Source organism: Trichoderma citrinoviride (genome assembly GCF_003025115.1).
Source record: "Trichoderma citrinoviride strain TUCIM 6016 unplaced genomic scaffold BBK36scaffold_4, whole genome shotgun sequence".
Lineage (NCBI taxonomy): Eukaryota > Fungi > Ascomycota > Sordariomycetes > Hypocreales > Hypocreaceae > Trichoderma > Trichoderma citrinoviride.
Window position 1 is genome coordinate 1,027,126 of NW_020194712.1, and position 21,127 is coordinate 1,048,252.

At 52.9% G+C, this 21,127-nt stretch overlaps 6 protein-coding genes across 6 annotated transcripts; 3 read left to right on the plus strand and 3 right to left on the minus strand.

Moving 5' to 3' along the window:
* Positions 1 to 2,381: 2,381 nt before the first annotated feature.
* BBK36DRAFT_1114345 (replication factor A-like protein) lies at positions 2,382 to 4,362 on the minus strand (the record flags this gene model as incomplete). Its single annotated transcript, XM_024890017.1, has 4 exons — positions 2,382 to 2,472; positions 2,529 to 3,950; positions 4,006 to 4,257; positions 4,325 to 4,362. 4 exons carry the CDS (start codon positions 4,360 to 4,362, stop codon positions 2,382 to 2,384), a joined length of 1,803 nt encoding a protein of 600 aa, XP_024751406.1.
* Positions 4,363 to 5,219: 857 nt separating this feature from the next.
* Positions 5,220 to 6,344, plus strand: BBK36DRAFT_1167366 (alpha/beta-hydrolase; the record flags this gene model as incomplete). Its single annotated transcript, XM_024895037.1, has 4 exons — positions 5,220 to 5,340; positions 5,397 to 5,446; positions 5,523 to 6,198; positions 6,247 to 6,344. The coding sequence occupies 4 exons, from the start codon at positions 5,220 to 5,222 to the stop codon at positions 6,342 to 6,344; spliced, it is 945 nt and encodes a 314-aa protein (XP_024751407.1).
* Positions 6,345 to 6,447: 103 nt separating this feature from the next.
* BBK36DRAFT_1194871 (quinone oxidoreductase putative) lies at positions 6,448 to 7,531 on the minus strand (the record flags this gene model as incomplete). The annotated part of the gene is made up of 2 exons (XM_024896870.1): positions 6,448 to 7,433; positions 7,507 to 7,531. 2 exons carry the CDS (start codon positions 7,529 to 7,531, stop codon positions 6,448 to 6,450), a joined length of 1,011 nt encoding a protein of 336 aa, XP_024751408.1.
* A 4,893-nt stretch (positions 7,532 to 12,424) lies between these two features.
* BBK36DRAFT_1139597 (hypothetical protein) lies at positions 12,425 to 13,035 on the plus strand (the record flags this gene model as incomplete). Its single annotated transcript, XM_024893319.1, has 3 exons — positions 12,425 to 12,589; positions 12,649 to 12,731; positions 12,792 to 13,035. The coding sequence occupies 3 exons, from the start codon at positions 12,425 to 12,427 to the stop codon at positions 13,033 to 13,035; spliced, it is 492 nt and encodes a 163-aa protein (XP_024751409.1).
* Positions 13,036 to 15,477: 2,442 nt separating this feature from the next.
* BBK36DRAFT_1115180 (propionyl-CoA synthase) lies at positions 15,478 to 17,789 on the plus strand (the record flags this gene model as incomplete). Its single annotated transcript, XM_024890105.1, has 3 exons — positions 15,478 to 15,865; positions 15,967 to 17,235; positions 17,341 to 17,789. 3 exons carry the CDS (start codon positions 15,478 to 15,480, stop codon positions 17,787 to 17,789), a joined length of 2,106 nt encoding a protein of 701 aa, XP_024751410.1.
* Positions 17,790 to 19,446: 1,657 nt separating this feature from the next.
* BBK36DRAFT_1194878 (hypothetical protein) lies at positions 19,447 to 20,413 on the minus strand (the record flags this gene model as incomplete). The annotated part of the gene is made up of 3 exons (XM_024896871.1): positions 19,447 to 19,579; positions 19,641 to 20,128; positions 20,192 to 20,413. The coding sequence occupies 3 exons, from the start codon at positions 20,411 to 20,413 to the stop codon at positions 19,447 to 19,449; spliced, it is 843 nt and encodes a 280-aa protein (XP_024751411.1).
* Positions 20,414 to 21,127: the final 714 nt, after the last annotated feature.

The following is a 21,127-nucleotide window of genomic DNA, read 5'->3' on the forward strand; positions in this document are numbered from 1 at the left end:
GTGATTTGCGAGGCGAGCGAGACGTGCTGCTGGGTCCCAGGACCTCGACGGCCAATCTGAGGCGAGAAGGCAGGCAGAAGCAGGTAAGCTGAGGGACCCCGGGGCTGAGTCTGCGTCAACGGGGTCCTGTCCCAAGAACCGAAAGAACGAGAGGAAACGGCAAAGCAGCTCAATGAAACTCGTGCCTGTACAGCTTGGCCACCAAAGGGCCGGGCGCAGTGCTGAGGCGACGGGTGAGACGCTGTCGAGTCGGTGATTGGACGCACGCAGCAGCGGAAGAGCGAGCAAGAAGCCAAAGGGAAAAAGAATGACGGCGCTCGGCGAACAAAGAGCGAGGCGTGAGGACGAATGAAAGGCGCAAGGCAGGAAATCTGGAGAGAAGAGAAAAAGAAAGAGAAAAAGCGACCAGGTGGTTGGTGAGACGCCTGGCAGTTGACAGTGGCAGCAGCAGCTGGGCCCCCCCGGTGGCCGCCAGCCTTGGTGCAGATCCCAAAAGCTCGCTTTTTCGGTTCGATTCGCAAGGTTCACGATGCAGGGGGTGGCACGGTGACGACGGACCGCTGGCGCATGGCGGATGCGGATTCGTCGAGGGCCGGGAAGCAGAGGCAGAGACGATGGAGATGCAGCGAGACGGTCTATTCGCAGCACGACACGATCGGGGACAGCTGGAATGGGGGATCTGATTTGACGGCGATGGGAGCGTGATGTCGATGTAGGAGGCAGGAATTGAAACTGCGCTGGTCTGACGGAGGCGGGGCGATACTATATCGAGTGCCACCACCCACATACGACGCTGCGACTACTACTATACTTGTACAGTGTCATCTTGGAGGCCGTGCCTGATACCCGGTACTACTACAGACAGCCAGATGTGCAGATTGCAGAAGCAACCATCGTCGCCTTTCCCCTTTGCGAATTGTTTGCATGCAGCTGGACGATTAGCCGGGACCGCAGCCGTCAAATCAGACATCGGGGCCCGTCTCTGGCGGGAGCGACGGCGCCGGTCGGCCGTTGACGCCACGGCCTAGCGGACCTTGTGCCTGTAGTTGACTGTAGATGACAGCTTGACGTATGGACAGCAGGTATTCAACTGCTAAATCTTTTTTTTTTTTTTTTTTTTTTTTTTTTGAGATGTGTCTTTTGTGATATCAGTCTCTGAAACAGATACAACTGCAGCATAAGCACGACTAGGCTTGTTCAGCTCCGACTCTTCATGCCGCGGGTATATGCAAAACAGTGCAGATGCAGCAGCGCCTCCACCCGCTCAGCTGCTGTTGGAACCACTGCGACACCATCAAAACCGCCGGGCAACGTTTCATAGGTAGTGAGCAATGCGTGATGACCATGAAATCGAAGCCACTGTCATGTGTTTTCCATCTTCCTTATCATCTATCGTGACTTTATGAGACTCGTCGCCAGAACCAGCCGTCGTCATGTGAATACATCAAGAGACGGAAGAGGCATTTTAACAGCCGCCATCAAGCCTCTTTCGCGACGGCGCGAGCCTAACACAGCTGCCACACCCAACGGCAAAAGGGCTAAGAAAAGAACAAGCTCCGTCACGGTGACTTCTACTATCAGGTACTAACTGTACCCGCTGCTGAAGCGTTTCCCCTCTTTGTCTGGTGATTCATGAGGGTTGTAAGTCGGGCGATCCCTCCAATAGTCCTGGCAGTCGCTAGGATGAATTTGCCATTGGAAATCTAATCAACTACTCATTGCCCTCCTCTTCTAAAGGATTGAATCTCGTCAAATACCCTGGAACCAGGAACCGCATATCCTGGTGGCTGGGAGCCACGCCGCCCTAACCCTTACACCAGCATCTCTCACACATCTTCTCACACCAAAGCTAGCACCCGCCCAAGCAAGAACTCAAAGTACTCCGTATGAACTTGAACTGCTTCATCGATCCCCCCCAATCACTCAGCCATCTCCTTGTGCCATTGTCATCCCCCAGCTTCCTTTCTCGGACCGCAAAGGGGGCGACACTGGATGCAGGCTGCCGCTTTTGACAAGCAGCTTGCACCACCAGCAAAGTGCGAAGCAGCATCGCTCCAGCAGACGCAAGACGGCCAGAACAGCGCGCAAGGCACAGTGTCGGTCACCCATTTGTCCGTGGCCTGGGTGTTCGATTGGTCACGGAGCAGATTGTTGACGAATCTTGGCATCTCATGCAGCTCGCTCGTCACTCGTCACGTGGATCGCTGCACTCGTAGATGGACATGCGGTAACAGCTCTTTAGATTTGCTGTTCCTATATCCCCAGCTGCTTCATGAGACAGCTCCCTGCTACATAGTTAGGGTACAACAGTAATGTTTCGAGCTCTCGCCCAGTATAAACCTCCTTCATAGTCATATATGTTGAGCATCAAGTCAGCCCAGTTAAATGTTAAACTGCTTAATCAACTCCACCAATTTCTGACCCTCTGACTTGTAGTCTATCAACGAAGCACTCATGACTTGGTATCGCACCCTAAACAACTTGTCAGTCGCTGTTGCCCAACTTGAATTATGAGAGTTGTAACATACCTCTGAGTATCACCAAAATTGTCCATCTTGGCTCTGCATCTGAACGTCAGCTTCTTGCAGTTGACTGCCTCAAACACGGCCATGAACTTGGCATCGTCATTCTCCTTGAGCTCCATAAGCTCGTTGGCAGACATGCCCACTATTATCCTGCCCGTGTCGTCGAAGCAGCTCAGCCACTGATGGCTTGTGTGATCTGCCACGTTGAGTTGCATGATGTAGCGGTAGTCTGGCTTGTCGTGTGATACGCTGCACTTCTCGCACTGCCATGTACCATCCGGCATTGGTGTCACCTTTTTGTTGCATCCTTGGTTAGAGCAAGCAGGATAGCAAAAGTTGTCCTGCTTGACAAAGACAATGGTGGCTTTGATCGTGTAGTACGCCTGGTCGTCCACGCCGAGGTTCTCGTCCTTGACCTGGGCAATTGTCTTGATCTCCTCCTTTCGGCCAGTTGCGCCGGCCACGCCGGCCAGGTTCTGATGGGTGGCAAAGGTGTCTGTTCGGCCAGCTGAATCATACCAGCCCTTGAGGCGGTAGGCATCAGGGATATCGGGATCCACAGTCATGGTCCCCGACGAGAGCAGACTCAAGCTCTTGCCGCCAAAGTCTGATACCTTGGTGCCCTTGAAAGCCACCACGGATTCCGGGTTGGCGTCGAATGAGCTTGCCGTCTTGCCCCAGATTGTGACGCGCACTGAATAGCCAGTGTCGTCCACCAGAGTCAGTTCACGCTTCTGAAAAGGTCGGCCATCCTTCTTTGATGTGATCTCGGTGACTTCTGCGACCTCCTTCAGCACGCCAATCACATCGACGGTGCTGTCCTTTTCCACGCTCTGCAATTCTTGAATGGTGCAGAAGTTGAACCTGACCTGAGGCACGTTGGTCTGGTCCTCTGCCTTTTCGATGACTGTCTCACGCTCAAATGCAAGCTCGTAATCGTTTGGCAGGTTGCTGAACTGCTTCTTGGCAAGCGAGACCCTGCAAGGGCTAGAGATATAGTAGACCGACCCCTCTTGAAGAATGTCATAAAAGGCGTCGCACTGATCGTTGAAGCCCGTGGCCTTGATCTCGCCACTCTCGTCCAGGAGGTTGACACTGAAAAGCTTTCCTTCTCCGGTCGGCTTGTGCCATGTCTTGATGTCGGACTTGAACGTCACGCGCGCCTTGATCGTCCATTTGCTGGAGAAGGGCGACAGGGCCTCGATGGGGTATATGTTGGCACCCGAGTGCGTGGCTGTCCTTGCCGGCATGGACTGAAGCTGCTGCATCTGTGGCTTGACATCCGCCTCCTCCTTTTTGGCTCCGTAAAAGTCGTTTCCGGCAATCGTCGTCTCGGCCGCTCTAGGCTCGAGGACCACTGGGTCACCAATCTTGTCGTGCACGCCGAGAGACTCGATGACCTCGAGGTCTAGAATGACGAGGATGCTGTCCACTGTGTCAGCCGCCTTCTGTCAGACATACCGTCTTGATCGCTTCTTACTTCTTTCCCTTCAAGACGTTGGGCGTGTACTGCTTAACTCGGGTCAGGCAGCCCCTCTCGAGCTTGTTGTCGTGAATGACATGGTTTGCCTGGGTAGCGAGCATGGTCTGGACGTAGTTGACTCCGTCGCTCATGACCAGCCGATACCTATCACCGCCCTGCCCTGACGGCGCCATCTGCTTGATCTGCAGGCACTGCATCACGGGCACGGGGAAATGCTTTGCGGCCTGATCGGGGTCATTGAAGATGGCCCTATACACTCGGATCAGTGGGGATTCAACACAGCAGGCATGAAGCATGGCGTTGGCAGTCAACTTACGCGATGCAGCCCCGTGATAATGCTGATTCGGCGTCCATTTTGGCTGATGTGATGATGCCGTCTCGTCTGCAGATGTGAAGTTGGCAAAACTTGGTTTGTCTGGCCACTGCACACAGCTGTGAACTAATACCAAGCGCAAGTCCTGACAAACCCGCGACGCGTTTCGCTTTACGCGTTGAGAGGCGACGAGACGTCACGTGATGGCGGGGTCAGCGGGGTTGTTGCCTGAAGATGTACCAACTTTGGTCGTCGGTCTCTCAACAGCGCCACGACCAGAGCACTTGAAGCCTAAATATGGCTGAGGTCGATGGAACAAAGATTCGGATTGGTCGATATCCTCAAGTCTCCGTAGAATTACAACTGTGCAATAGATGTGAATTTGCATAGTTTCAACAATGGCCGTACGAGAAAGGTTGTGAAGCGTCACTGACATCGGACAACCGGATACCAGCATGCCTCAAGATCGTAGATTATTATTGCTACTAAAGTAGAAAGGAAGGCTTCTGCTCCTGCTACTATTAATATACACTTCTATATTATATATGCTTCTTTCTATAGTATCTAGGAAGAGGATGAAGAAACGAGAGCTGTTTTCGCTTCACAGTTGCAGAGGCGGGAGACTTCCACGTTCCGCCCACCACCATGGAACGCAGAGGTACCTTTTCTGTTTACAGTGTCGGATAGCCGTTCCCTTCCGCACTTCTCACTCGACAACCGCATGACGTTGAACCTAGCGCCAGAGTCTCAGGACAGACAACACGTCAGCTGGCCCGTGTCTATCATCTCTCATCTCGTATCGTCCTATTACTCTTCCAACTGCTACCTTCAACATTTCCCTTCGTCATTTGGCACCTTCTCTGTATTCACCACCACATACGAGCTCCCGCCAGCAGCAATGACGGAGCTTCCGATTGCAACAAGGTCGCCGGAGAGCGATGCGCAAGAAGACGCCGCATTGGTAGATGAAAGCTCGCCGATGGGCCAACACGAGCACTGCGTGACCGACAGACCGACCCGTAATGCGACCGCGTCTGCATCTACGAGTACAAGCACCGTCGCTAACATAGCACAGCTGCCGGTCAGGGACCAACCGGCGAAATCATTAAGCTGAACGACATCGACGTATGTCCAAGCCGTGCTGGAGCTTCCATACCTCTAGACGCACATGCACATGCATCTAATGCCCGATGAATTCCAGGTGTACATCTCAAAGCCAGCCGACTATCCCCATACACCATCCCGGCTCCTCCTCCTTCTTACCGGCGGAACGGGCATCAAATCCACCAATAACCAGATCCAAGCAGACATGTATGCCTCCGAAGGCTTCCTTGTCCTCATGCCGGACATGTTTGGCGGTGAAACAGCTCCAGGGGGGAAAGAAGCTTATTTCGCGGACAACTCGACGTCTCTGCTTGAGCAAATCAAGCTCAAGGCCGTCGAGGTGGCAAAGTCCTTCATGATCGATATGTGGCTGGCGCGAGTGACGGAGACCAAAATCATGCCGATACTGCTCAAGGTAATTGAGGCAGCACACGAACAGTATCCAGACTCTATAAAATATGGTGAAGGGATTTATGCAGCAGGATACTGTGTTGGTGGTCGCTACGTGCTCCTTTTGGCCAAAGGTTCCCATGACACGGGTACCGATGAAGAGTCGGGCATGGTGACCAAGGGGCCGTATATCAAAGCCGGAGCGCTGGCACATGCCGCATCGGTGACGCCGGACGATTTCAAGGACCTCCAAGCGCCACTCAGCTTAGTGTGTGTTGAGAACGACGCTTTATTCACCGATGAGGTGCGAAAGGCTGGAGAAGAGATCATGACGCGGGACAATTTGGAGCACGAGGTGCAGGTGTACCCCGGAGTGCCGCACGGTAAGTCTGCCTCTCCACAACTCGATGAGAGCATTGTCTTATAAGTAGCAGGATTCGCAGTCACAGGTCAATACCAGGAATCGGCCATTATGGATGCCCAGGTCACGGCATACGAGCAGATGCTGAAATGGCTAAAAGAACACTGATATCACGCTAACATGGCAGAGGTGTGAGGGCTGTGTTCATTATTTCTTTCCTTACTGCTCCCGACTTCCTAGCTGCAGCAGGAGAGGAGCTAGAAAAAAATGCTTAAGAAATGGTGCATACGATTTTGCCGGAATTCCTTGCATTCTCCATGTGCTCGTGCGCCTCTTGGATCTTGTCCCAGGGCAGCACCAAGTCCAGGTAGATCTTGAACTTTTGTGACGCAAAGTCGTCCAGATACGTCTCCAGCTTGTCTCTCAGCTTACCCTGATACTCCTCATCACGACTCCGCAGAGTGCTGCCCAGAACACGGAGGCGCTTGTACAGGATCAAGCCGACGTCTGCATCGGGGGCCCTTCCTCCGCTCAGAGTGCCCAAGAGGAGCACACTGCCGTCCTGGGCAGCCACGTCGAGGTTCTTCATGAAGTACTCGCCGCCGATGAAGTCGACAATGTAGTCGACGCCCTTGCCACCCGTCTTTTCCTTGATCTCCTTGACCCAGTCCTGCGTCTTGTAGTTAAAGGCGGCGGTGGCGCCGAGCTGGCTCGTGATGAACTTGACCTTTTCCTCGCTGCCCGCCGTGGCATAGATCTCAGATGCGCCGGCGGCCTTGGCCAGCTGGATCCCCGCAATAGAGACGCCCGAGGCCCCGGCGTGCCAGAGGATGCTCTTCCCTTGCACGAAGCCCAGCACCAGATGCAGCGCCTGCGTCGCCGTGATCCACGCCTCGGGGACGGCAGCGGCCTGCTCGTGGGAGAGCTCCTTTGGCTTGTGCAGCAGCATCTTTGTGCTCACGGCGATGTACTCGGCATAGGCCCCTCCGTACGCCAGCCCAAAGACCTCGTCGCCGACCCGGAACCCGTTCCTGGCGTCCTCGGAGCCAAAGGACTCGATGGTGCCGCTGAACTCGACGCCGAGCGTCTTGGGGGCCTGCGGGGGCACGGGGTAGAAGCCGCGGCGCTGGATGATGTCCATGCGGTTGATGCCGAAGGCGGCGATCTTGACGATGGCCTGGCCCGGGGCGGGGGTCGGCTTGGGGGTTTCGGGGTTGATGAAGAGGGCGTCTCGTTCGCCTTTTCCACCTTTGATGTCTGTGTCACTGATTAGTGCTGTCCGTAAGGTATATCATGTTGGGGGTTGCGGGGGGTTTTGCAAGAGGCGTACCGACTGCGCGCATCGTAGCGGCCATTTTGATGCTGTTGGATTTTTTTGTCTGAATGATGAGACAGAGGGTGTAGTTGTATGTTACGGTTACAGTTGTTTACAGCAGTTAGGATGAGTTATGATCACTCACTTCACAAAAGCATAGGATATTTCAAGATGGAAGTTGAATTTATATAGAGGCATTCTTGCGTCACCAACCCACTTTCATGATACAATACAATGAGGCACTCACTCAAACTCGATAGTCCAAGCGATTTTCACGTCATTAGTAATGCAGAGAGGAGGAGTTGGAGCAATAGAAATCCCGACACTCCTCTTCCTTTTCCGTGGCGGGAACATTCTTTGCCGAATGCCGAGGCTCCGAATGGAGCTCTTGTCTTCTGCGAGGATATTCTGCAACGGGAACGGAAGTCGAGAAAAATATCTGAAGATTGTATGGCGATTTCGCTTTGGGCTGTCAGAGGGCTCTTTCTTTTTTTTAAACACCCTGAAGGCGATGGCCCTTCGTAGGTGGCTGGCGGATGTAAGACGTTGAGGCGCGCAACGCTGGTGGCGGAATAAGCACTCAAATGCTTTTGGTTGCCTGTCTTTGCCGTTGTTGGAGCAGATGGAAGCATATCGTGCCTTTTCGAAAACACGAGAATTGGTGAAAACGGAGAGGCGTCCTTATTCAATTGACATCACCGCACAAACGTCATCCAGGTGAGTAGTAGGAGATGATTGTTTTGACCAAGGGCGGATGTGTGCTGAAGATGGGTTTTGATGACATCGCCGACAACCCAACAGTCCGTTTCTTTTGAACAAGTTTCCGTGGTTACGAGACTAGATATTGAAATTGATATCAGACATTGGACCGAAACAATGCGGGAACCCGTCCATCGTCAGAAAATCACCATTGTGATCGAACAATTGTTGGTTCGACTGAAATAAACATGAGCCATCACCGCAATCATGTCTTGCCTCCAAGGTAACAATATGAGACTTTGTCTCAGAAGCAGACGGAAAAGGCGGAGGCTTTTTATGCTGCTTCAAGGAGCCTTTCTAAGTATTAGTAGTAGTAGTCGATACTTACGGCTCCATGAACATCGTATATCGGCCCGTTGAGATGGAATTAATTTGGCCGTTGCCGTCGTTTTCTAGTGGTATATCGACATTTGCCGCCGTGAATTCGATAAGAAACTTGAGCCTGAATCGAGTGCTGCTACCTTACTCTGTAATAACCTCGAAATGGGCCTATCTTCTTAGACGTTAGAGGGTCAAACATGCATTCGCAGCACAGCCACTCGACCGACTTTCGGTCCAAAGCTCTTCCTAGGCGTCGGACACCTGCGTCCTTATCAGAGGAGCCAAAGCTCCTACAGTATATGAGGTAGCTTCATTAACCCCCACGGGAAACAAGCGGTATCTATGTAACACGGCAGAGAGGAAAAGATTGTGGTTGTCACATGTAAAATTGGTGGAAATTGGCAGATGCAACCTCATGTCCCTTTTGACCACAACTGCGGTCAAGCAGAATCCTGGTCTCTATCAAGAGACACAATGTTACATGTACGTACATACTTGTAACATGCAGTAAGGCGCGTTGAGGGTGGATTCGAGCAAGCAAGACACAATGCAGGGTTACACGCTCCATAACGTAAGGTACGTGTATCAATAAGCTTTTTTCTCGAGTAATATTACTGAGTATCACAAGCAGTTGTATGCTGCGAAGCGGCGCGGAAGAGCCGATTTGCGAAGATCAAGCTTTTGGGGGCGAGCTTGAGCCGGCCTCGTCCAACACTACCTAGGTATCGCAGGTAATTATGACAACGATTCATCTTGAGTAGGGCTTCTATGCGAGGGAGAAGGGACCAGCAGTTCTCAAGTAAGCGGATTACGGGCTCTCCATGTGAATGCGTTCGCGTTCGCGTACGAAGCTTCAGCCATGCTCGAATCAAGAATCCATCTAGGGCAAGTCTGTGGCGATATCGACTCAGGTACGCTTTATACGAGGATAGCTTGCTCCATCAGGGCCTCGTATCAAAGGGCACGAATGCTCGTATTGCATCTTTCATCTGCAATAATAGAAACAGCAGTCAAGGATGGATCAAGTGCGAAATAGTCTCTACAATACCGTGCAGGACGAAATCAGGACTCGAGATACCCTCATTTGAAGCCATCAATGGTCGTATCGCAGGGGCTAGTACTACACACGCCGAGGTCTCCGGCGATCGGCCATCCCAGACAATGGCCCGCAGGAGCCGTCCGAGACACCAGAACATCCGCAGAAAGCAAAAAGAAACAAAAAAAGAGCGGTCGATCAGGATCGCTTGGTCACAATCGAGATGGGATCAAGGGGGTGAATCTCGACGATCGTTGCCCAAAGGAACCCCGGGCCAGGCGGACAGGAAAACGGGCAACTTTGGAACCGTCCATGAGACGGTGTGAGACCACGCGGGCAACAATCAAAACAACAAGCCATCAGGATCAGGTACGGAGCACAGCAACCGTCTGACTTTCATGCCGCCCCTTGCCTTTGGGCGCACAAGACATGCATGGCTGTCTCGCTGCGTGTCTCTCCCCTATTTCGCTGTCGCAAGCGAAGAGACAAAAACAGCAGTAAAAAGAAAGAAAAAGCCCGAGGGCCAACAATGAGTGGCCAACACCCTGGAAGCCGAGTGGGTAGGTGGGAAATTAGCGGAGGGGGTCACCTCGGCGTCGGCGCGACAGGATTCAAGGTGCGCGTTCAGTGAGGGCTTTTGGCTTCACCGACGGAGCACAGCATGGACTGGACGTCGCTCGGCGGCGGCGGCGGTGCTGCTGATACGATACGGTGCTGGCACTGCAGGCTGAACAGCTGCAAGCAGCGATAACGAGAACGGATTGATGATTTGACCCATGAATCAGTGGCGATGCCGCCAGAGTCGCAGATTGACAACGTCCTCATGCCATGGACATGGACAGCACGCATTCCATCCTCGTGGAAGCCGAAGAGGAAGAAGAAGAAGCGGAGCCCGGACTCGCTCCCCGTCCAATCATGGCGCCTCGCTTCCGGGGGCCCAGACGCTGCACGTGATCCGTCTTGTTTCTTCCTGGAAGCCAAAGCCGTGCTGCTTCGGAGCGCCGGTTTAGTATTATGCCTCCTACAGTACTAGGTAAGGTAGATAGACATGGAGTGCTTCGTATTAAACGCTCACACATAGACGAGGCCCCGTAATATCCGTCCGTTCGCATTGGCGGCGGAAATATTTCCTCTGGTATCTTTCGGAGTCGTGATCGGTGATAGATAGTCTGGGTGGGCGAGAGATTGATGCAGCTGGAATAGGCATGCGAGAGATACGCACCCCTGCATTGCATGTGAGCAATCCTCCTTTTTTTTTTTTTCTTTTCTCTCCGGTAATTGACGGAACTCGGATACTGCAGAGTATCTCGCCGTGGCAAATCAGGCCAGATGCCATCCCCGTCTCTTTGATTTCAGTCAGAAACCATGAACCGTTTCCAGCAACGATTGTCATTCAGGAATACATACCCAGACGACTCTTCCTCGTGCCCATCGAATGGCTTCAATCGCTGGCCGGTCATGGGAAAATTGCCGGCTGCGGCGAGGGGATGAAAGCTGACAGACGGTTTGGTTCCTGCATTAGCGCCAACAGGCCCAGAGCCACTAAAAACACTTGATCAGATGGCCTGCCAGGGGCAAAGGCAGGGGAACCGCAGCACAGAGCGACTAGCACGCTGCTAATGGCAAATAGTTGGCAGCTGTTAATTTCCTGGCCCGTTCATGATTCATCGATTCATCGAGCGTTGCAGCACAGAGCGTACGATAATACGAACAAAGTGCAAGGTTTGTGAAGATAAGGGGCCGCTTGGAACCGGATCATCGCCAAGTCCTGGGGCCTTGCGGGCTGGCGTAAGATACGGAGCAGGAGAGCGTGAGCATCAAGGAGCACGGGGCAGAGCAGACAGAGACTCGGGCCCCGATATGGAACTGTCGGGACGATCAATAGAAGCTTACTTGTTCCGCCTGTGCCTGGAGAGGAGTCGACTTCCAGGTGGGCTCGTACGAGTGAGGACATGCAGTGTTATTACCTCCAGGTTACCGTATTCCGCGCAAAAAGGTCCGGAGTACGAGTGACTTCCAATTGCATTCTCAAGCACAAACACAAGCGCCCGCTTTCACTCATTCACCTCATCCGAGTGCCATCACTTCACTCATCACTCATCATCACCGTCCCTTGCTTTTCTGCCCGATAGCTTCAATGTAGATACATAATGTACCTTCTCGTACAATTACTGCCAATCTCTCCATCGCAGCACCTCATTCGACAGATTAAAATAAACACGGCAGCAAGGCGCCACCCACGCGTCCCTTTGATTGAGTGGCTTTTCCGGCGTCTGGAGCGACCTTAGCATCGACCTAGACAACCAGAGCCCATCTTGGGCCCCATCGCGGTCCACCCCTGCATCGCGCACTGGCGCCCTGGAGGCCCATGATCCATGATCCATGATCCTGAGCTCTTTTTTTTTCTCCCCTGCTTGTGCTTGTTTGTCTTGCTTCTGCAGCTGGAGCCCCGAAGAAGGGCCCCCATCTTGGCTGCTGCTTTTGCCCCCCCTCCATCCACAGCATCCATAACGGCCCACCCACTCTCCGCCAGGTTGCCAGGTTCTGTCTCTCCCTCGAGCCACACCCCTGGCGGCTTCCCCTGGCTTTGCTGCTTTTGTTGTTTTTTTCCACCAGGTCTTGTCTCGCTCTTTGGTTATAAAGCTCGTCTCCTCCACAGCCCTTCTGGGTCTTGATCCTTTTCCTCCCTCACCACACTCACGCTCGCTAAGCACCTACAAACCTACCTTGACACTTTTGTCAATTTCATTCTTTAACAGACCTCAGCATCTATACTCCTAATTAAAGCTCTTCGAGTTTAATTCCTAATCCGACAAAATGAAGTTCACCGTCGCTGTCGCTCTCGCCGCCGCTGGCGTCTCTGCCGTCTACGTCCCCCCTAGCAACGTCACCGTTGTTACCGACGTCGTCGATGTCTACACCACCTACTGCCCCTTCGCCACGCAGATCACCCACGGCTCCAAGACCTACACCGTCACTGAGGTACTTACAACCGACTTCCCGGACAGCGAGAGACACACGAGACTAACATGAATCGCCAGCCCACCACTCTGACCATCACCGACTGCCCCTGCACCATCACCCGCCCGGTCACCATCACCAGCAGCGTCGCCTGCGTCACTTGGTAAGCTCCAGACAGCCGGATCCGAAGCACAAGAGACCAAATCAACTAACGAGCATACAGCGGCTCTGCTGCCCCTACTGGTGCTGTTCCCTCTGGCAACGGCGGTGGTGCTCCCCCTGCCTTCACCAACTCCACCATCACCACTCCCACCCAGGCTCCTCCTGCCGGTGGCAACCCTCCCGCCAGCACCGGTGGTGTTGTCCCTACCGCTCCTCCCGCCGTCCCCACTGGCGGTGCCAGCAAGGCCGTCCTCTCCGGCGCCGGCCTTGCCGGTATCGTCGGTCTGGCCGCCTTCGTCCTGTAAATCTTGTAAATTTCGACACCTCGCCAATTTACCGTCTACGATTTCTTGGTTCAACGATTCTTGGAAGTCGTGGGTTCGGCCTCCGTTCATGATTCTGATATAAGGGGGAAATACCAGTGTTGGGATTTATTTATTTTTTGGTTTACAACGACGGGATGGGGGAAGCGATATTCAATTTTTGGGATGTATAGAGAATGGGTTCTCTTGGGTTAACGGGACATGCAAGCTCGGTGTTCAAGGGAACTCGATTTTTTTTTTTGATCGCCCGCGAGAAAAGATGCGCTACACATCTCACTTGTGTGCGGTCGTTCTCGGGGCCGGAATATAATGTGCCAATTTTTCTACCAGCAAATAGGATGGGTTTGCCCATGAACCTCTTTCGCATCCCTCGCCCTATTTTGACAACCGAATCTAAAGAAAAAGGACGCCGCCGGCCTCGAGAAGAAAAAAGAACCGATTCCAATTTTCCTTTGTCAGATTATCAACATTCGTTCCTTGGTCGCGATGGAGCTTTCTACATATCGCCCAAGGCCTCTTTCTACAACACATATTTACAACATACACACATATATATACTTCCGCTGGGCGTGTTTATGGCCTCTCGTCAATATTCGAAATGGTCGGCCGGCGAGCATAGCTGTCGCAGATAGTTGGCAAGCAAAAAGAGCATTTTCTGGGAGGGCAGTTTTGGCCCAGCAACATAGATTTCTTTTGGCTCTCTCGCTTGGTGATTGACTGGCAACATGATTGGTTGAAGCTCCGGCGGTTAAACAAGAGGATGTAATTTCCGATGTGATGGCATGAGGTCGTACCGAGACGGGGCTTGTTATATTATCGCGTCTCCCACGAGTGTAATCATACTTGCCTGTGCTGAATTCAAGGTGTACAGAGCGCGTAATATGGTAATTGCGTCTTACCTTTCCTGTCGACTCACCGTTAACATGCCTTGTCTGATAATGCATACTACTTGTCTGTAGAGTCGTGTATCTGGGTATGGATGGATGGATGGATGGATGCAGTTCTGTACATCGAGGTGTGTTCTTCCATGTGGCTTCGGGCCGTCCCCTGGTGATTAACCGCTTGGTGTTGGTGATTGATTCTAGACCACGGGTTAAAGGAGGAGCACAACGCCTTGCATGGAACGAGGTGCTTGGCTGCTTACGTACTGACGATGCTACCAACGGGAGGGAAATGGTAGAGAGCGTTCTGTTCGTTCCCAAATGGGATATAATGTTGCCTTGGTTGATTAATTCAAGGGCATTTGGATTGGGGTTCACGTTTGTGTGCGTGGCTTGTTTAGGCTTTGCAAGGAAGGCGATGGCTATCTTGCGGAGTTCACGTCACATGGGAGCCGGGCGTTTACTGCATGGCAGCCACGTGCCCTTTGGAGTGACTAAAGGCATACTGATCCATGGCCGATGTAAGCCATAAACCGTGGGTTGTGTGTCAAAGATGCATTGCCTTCTTGAGAAGGGGATGCTGTCTACCAGAAGACACAGCCTATCGAGAGGATTCATCAATGATGACATGTAATGTGACGGAGTTGTCGGCATTGAACAATACTCTAACAGAAGCTACTCCAGCATCCCCACAAGCCACTGGGTACTATCGATGCCAGAGTTCTGTTCGTCTGTGTAATTTTCTGGACTGCCATGTCGGGATCTTCCGTTGATGGGCTGCGCCAGCTCTTTTCACCGTATATGGCTTCTTCCACGCCTGGTTCTTCGGCAGCTACTTACCCCGCATGTTATGTATGAATACTATAGATTCGTATTTAAGTAGGTATGTATAGCCGACCTCTTCATGTTACAGGTCAGCCTCTTAAGAGTAGTTTATTCCAACTCCAATAGAAACAGATGTTCTTGCAATGATGCTTCAAGTGGCGATAGCGGACTGCAGTTGCCGAGCTCTACCGACCAAGTTCTGCAAACCAGCGCTATCGATCGCCCAGCCCAAGCCATGGAAAGCGCGAGGAAAAGCGGGGGTGAATCCGGGGCCCCGGCTCTTGCCCTCTCCTTAACGCCAAAAGCACGGCAAGTGGTGGTCTAGGAAGCTCCACCGTGGCTTCCGTGTCGCGAGCCCTCCTGTTACGTAGGATTACCATCTGCCGCGCCGCCTCTCGACGTCTCACGTCTTTTCTCTCGCTGCTCTGCTCTTTTGACTTCCGTTCTTCCTTCGATGCATGACTCGGTTCTGGATTGCATTCACCGGCTTTAGTCATCAGGAGGCTTAGCGAGGTTAAAGGGTGCGTGCGTTGCCGAGGATAAGTTCATATGCGTGAGCTGCTACTGGCTACTTATATCCGGGGTAGAAAGCTAATATATCGGCGAAGAAGCAGTTCTGAAGCTCGCTCGACGGTTCGTCTGGCATCCCATCACGCTCCGGACCTGTCAATTGCATTCACCCGTCTTTTCTACCTTCCCCCTCTTCCACAAACCCGCCATGTCTGGTAAAGGGGCCCACGTCCAGGACGAGATCCTGCGGCACAGCCTGGAGAACCCCGAGGAGTTCTGGGCCAACCAGGCCGAGCATCTCTTCTGGCACAAGAAGCCCAGCACCGTCTTGAAGCTCACGTCCAAGAAGCTCAAGAGCGGTGTTGAACACGACAGCTGGGAGTGGTTTCCGGATGGCGAGATCTCCACGTGCTATAACTGCGTGGACCGGCACGTCGAGGCTGGTCATGGCGACCAGGTTGCCATTTACTTTGATAGTCCCGTCACCAAGACCAAGCAGAAAATCACATACCGTCAGCTGCTTGACGAGGTCGAGATTTTTGCGGGAGCCCTGAGGGAAGATGGCGTGCGTAAAGGCGACGTGGTTATGCTTTACAGTAAGTTATTTTCTGTTATGGCCCTCTTTGCTGTCTAGCCTTCTACTTGCCTGCCTCCTATCTCTATGGGAATATTGATCATCTGCTAACGCCGAGAAAAGTGCCCATGATCCCCGCGGCGCTAATTGGCGTCCTCGCCATAAACCGTCTTGGTGCCATTCACTCCATTGTCTTTGGCGGCTTCGCCCCCGCTGCCCTCGCTCAGCGCATCGACTCATGCAAGCCCGTCGTCCTCTTGACCGCGTCGTGTGGCATCGAAGGCAACAAGCCCCCTGTGCCATATCGCCCGCTTGTCGAAGAGGCCTTCCAGCTTGCCAAGCACAAACCACGCCGAACGCTCATTTGGCAGCGGGAGCAGGCTTCCTGGACACCTACTGATCGCAGCGCGGGTCAAGCAAGCTGGCAGAAGGTCGTCGAGAGCGCACGGTCAAGGTTGATCAGGGCCGAGTGTGTTCCTGTGAAAAGCTCCGACCCCGTGTACGTCATCCACACATCCGGCACCACGGGATCGCCCAAGGGCGTCCTCCGAGACGCCGGAGGCCATGCTGTTGGTCTACATCTCTCAATCAGCTATCTTTTCAACATTCACGGGCCTGGAGACGTTGTCTTCACCGCTTCGGATATCGGCTGGGTCGTCGGCCACTCCTACATCATATACGCACCGCTGCTGGCCGGCGCTGCCACTGTCATATATGAAGGCAAGCCAGTCGGGACGCCAGATGCCTCAGCCTTCTGGCGCATCGTCGAAGAGTACAAGGTCAACACCATGTTCACGGCGCCGACGGCTCTTCGTGCCATCAAGCGTGACGATCCTGACAACAAGTTCTTGACCCAGATCGGTGAACGCGGTGGTCTCCGCACACTTAGCGCCCTGTTCTTGGCAGGAGAGCGTTCGGAGCCAAGCATCATATCCATGTATCAGGAGCTCTTGGATAAGTATGCGGCACCTTCTGCTCATGTTGTCGACAATTGGTGGTCCACCGAGGCCGGCTCTCCCATGACTGGTCGTGCTCTCGCCCCCCACGCAGGCCGCGACCGCAAGGCCAAAGTTCGGCATGATCCGCCTCACCTCAAGCCTGGCAGCGCGGGCAAAGCCATGCCTGGCTTCGACATCCGCATCGTAGATGATGAGGGCCGCGAAGTGGAAAGAGGCAACATGGGCAACATTGTGCTGGGAATGCCGTTGGCACCGACAGGATTTCGCACTCTGTGGGATGATGAGGAGCGTTTCTACAAGGGATACTTGCAGAGATTCAAGGGGAAGTGGTTGGATACAGGAGATTCGGGTTGGATTGATGGAGAAGGCTATATTCACGTCATGAGCAGGAACGACGATGTGTTGAACGTGAGCGCGCATCGGCTGTCAAGCGGTGAGTCTGCCCCTAAATTATCATGCCTCTGCTTCTTCTTATATCAGCATTCATGAAGCCATGATGTGAGACTCCTGGGGCACATCAGCTAACAAAGCTGTCTAGGTGGTATTGAGCAAGCCATAACCTCGCATCCTCAGGTTGCAGAAGCCTGCGTCGTTGGTATTCCTGACGCCCTCAAGGGCCAGCTACCTTTTGCCTTTATCACTCTCTCCACCCCAGATCACCCAAAATCTGTTATCCCTGACGAAAAGCTGGCTGCCGAGATCCAGGCTCTGGTGAGGAAACAAGTCGGCGCCATTGCTTCACTTGGCGGCATCATCCAAGGCAAGGGCATGATCCCCAAGACACGCTCCGGCAAGACCCTCAGGCGAGTGCTGAGGGAGCTGTTGGAGAATGCAACAAAGGGCGAGTTTGACAAGGAAGTCTCAGTGCCCAGTACCGTGGAAGACGCGGCGGTGGTGGAGGTGGCCAAGGCCAAAGTGAAGCAATATTTCGATGCTGTGGGCAACAAACATGCCTGTATCGAGGATGGCATCAAGGCGAAGTTGTAATAGGCTTGGTGTGTGCTGGATTATCTAGGTATTGGATCTAAGGCTGATGGAAGCCTCTGGGCTATCGGATTGAGCGATCACGTTGAATATCTACGCTCAGTGACAGTTCAGAGCGAATGCTGGATATGCGAAATGTCTGAACAAAGTATTTGGCTCTATAAGGACACTTGTTGGAAATAAAAAACACACTTTTCGTTTGATTATCATCAAATCGTATCCAGATGACAACAGTCCTAGATACGAAACGATAGCCTTTATCAACTCGGGACTTCAGATCACACCGAGATTTCTCAAAAGCCAAGATCCCCTTCCCTTCTCTCTTTCCTCATTATTCAGTTTCTACATTCTCTTTATTCTCTTGACACGAGACTCAAATAGCCTTCCCCTGTGGCCGAATAGAAGAATAAAATGGAGAAAACTCCACCCCTCTCCTCGTATCCCCTCAAACTCGAAACAGGACTTGCAACGTCGTCCTTGTCCTACTATTAACCAGTAAGACAAGAAGCAAAAAGAAGAAGAAATAAAAAGACAGAGATTGGAACAAAATAAAGAGTCGAAAATTGCCACCCCGGACAGAGCAGACGGGGCAGATAGACAGATGAGTCGCACGGAGTTGTGTGCACTATCGTGGGTGGTTTGGTGACGTTTGGTTGCTTTTGATCTTCTTTTGTGGTCCAATCTCCTTTTTCCGCTCTTTCTTTTCTTTTTCTGTGAATTATATAAAAAGAATAATGGGTTTGTGTGATTTTGAGGCTGGGAATGGGTGACTTGGTTGTTGTGTGATTTGTTACATTGGGGGGGAGGCGGGAGATGGGGGGGCATGGCGTTGCACGGCGGAGGTGGCACACGGGATGGATGGAGGAGGGGAAAGGGGGATATTTTTCGTGAGAGAAGGCGTCAAGTTGTAGATGGGATCGTTGAGTGTCGTCGTGAGTTGCGATCGACCAAGGACTGTTCACGAATGGGGGGCAAAGGGAATAATGAGGCCCGTGTCGGTGCGAGTACTGCTCGTGCGAACGCAAACACAAAAAGCCCGCCACCGGCTTCGGAAAGATAGAAATACAACAAAGCGTTTCTTGTGCAAGGAGAAAAAAGGGGGGTGAAAAGCGTTCTGTGAGCCCGGGACAGGGCCTAAAGTCAGTTAGATCGTTGCTCAAACCCTTTGGATTCTCTGGTTTGTTCTCCTTTGTGTGATTCTGTTCTTTTTCTTTTCTTTTTTTCTTTTTCTTTTTTTTCTTTTTTTTTCGCCTCACCGGCGAGAATATAGTAGGGGTGGTGGCACGTTGAGAGAATTTGAATGTTTAGGCCTGATCAAGTTTTCTCCTGACATACTAGTCACATAGTCTTTATTGTGATTTTTGCCCCTGTTTTTTCCTAGTTCTCTTCCCAGACAGAGATTCCGTGCTTGCACAGCGTGGGGATATGTTTTGGTTCTGTGGTCCTCGAGAGGTGATATATCATAAGCTCGTATTGGTGTAATGTGAGAGGCCGGTTATCTCTGCCTTTTTTTCTCTGCTTCTTCTCACTTGGTCTCTGTCAATCGTGATGAACTGTTTGTTATAAATCTTTTTTGTTATCCAATCGAATCCACGTGGCGTGTCCATGGTCGAATAATAGGCCAAGTCGGCCACAACTGTAATCAAAGAGGAGGATCTGACTACGTGGACCTGGAGCCGGCATCGTGCTTGGTGTACAGCCCATAGACGCTATTCTGGGCCTTTGCGGCCATCTTAACATCGGAGAAGCGCGCTTCGGGTAGTCTCCTTCCCTCCTGGAGGCTCTGTAGGACCCTGACAAACTCCATTAGTAGACAAGTTGCGAGCCCCTGAAGACACAAAGGGCAAATCTCACCATTCCACGCTGACAAACTTGACGCCGCAGCCACCGATTTTGCGAATTTCTTTTTCCAGCTTGCCGGCAGCCAGACCACCACCGAGACCCTTCCCTTCTGTTGAGCCATTGGGTCGCCCCAGGATGACATGGGTGACCTTTCGCCGGCCCAGGTTCAGGGACATGTTGCCGCCGTTTTCGCTGATGAGCTGCTTGAGCCGGTGGTCCGATACCAGGGGAAAGGTGCTGCCGTTGACATAGACGGTGACTCCATCAAACAGCTTGCGGGGGCTTTCCTGTGCTTGCCTTTGCTTTTCCTCGTCTTCCAGCCGTCTCCGCTGCATTAAGCGCTCTTCTGCTGTGAGGCTGGCATCTCCTTGGGGAAACTCGCCATTGCGACTGTCTCTTGCGTTTGCCTGTTTTGGCTGGTTCGATTCCAGCGTCTGGCGCATCAGGCCGGGTCGAGTCAGCATGTCCATGACGCTGCTCTTTTTGTTATTACTGCCATCCTGCACACTGCTGTTGATCCTGCCGGTCCTCCCCCTTCCGCTGCCTCTGCCGGCATCAGCAACACCGGCGTCTTCAGCCCCCGCCCCCCAGGTATCGCTCAGCCTCTTGCCGCCGGAACCATCGCCGGCGCCGAACTGGCTGTTGAGCTTCCTGGTCCGCGAGTGCCTCCATCCGGTGCCGGGCTGCGTCTCTGCGCGCTGGTGGCCAGTGGCGGACGAGTTCCAAGGATCGAAGCGGCGCGTGGCGGAGATGCGGGACAGGGGGTTGCCATCAGGGGGTGACATGTCGACTATTCTTTTGGGTATCGTGTCGAGATGGCGTGCATATGGGGTGGGCAAGGGCTAGCAGCCGTACGAGTACCCGGTAATAGAGCTGTGGCTGAAGCTGTAGCTGTAGCTGTAGCTGTAGCAGATCGCCGTATCATGTAAGAGAAGATGCAGGTGTATGTCAAAGAGATGATGACATTGCTCGCTTTGTCGAAGACGGTAATAATATCGCTGCCCTTGATCCGAGTCTTTCTGCCGCCAAGGGAGAGAAAGAAAAGGCGCCATTCACGCCGCGTTTCAACCGCGTTTGAGCCGCTGGACTCTCGGGGGCTGTCACGACTGTGCGGCGCCTTCCTGACGCCAGGTCACATGACCCCCTGCTGCAGCTGCATGCACTTGCTGTATCCTTCTTTCAACGTCTCCTCCTCCCTCTCCTCCAAAAATCGGCTTCGAGAAGATCAAACTCAGCATCGATAACATCCCCTGAAACTCCAGACATCGCACCTTTCCATCATGGAGGCCGCATGTCCCTCGCATCGCCACCGCCAGACTCTCAGTCCGGAACATCGCCACAAAAGTCCGCTATAAGTCGGGCCAGCGCTTCCAAATGTCTCAGCTTCTTCCTGCGAGGGTGAACAGATCACCACCATTACACCAGAAGCTGCTTCCGCATCGCCACCCGTCTCTGCCAGATGGCCAGCATCTCACGCAGGGCCGATCCTGTCCAGAGCC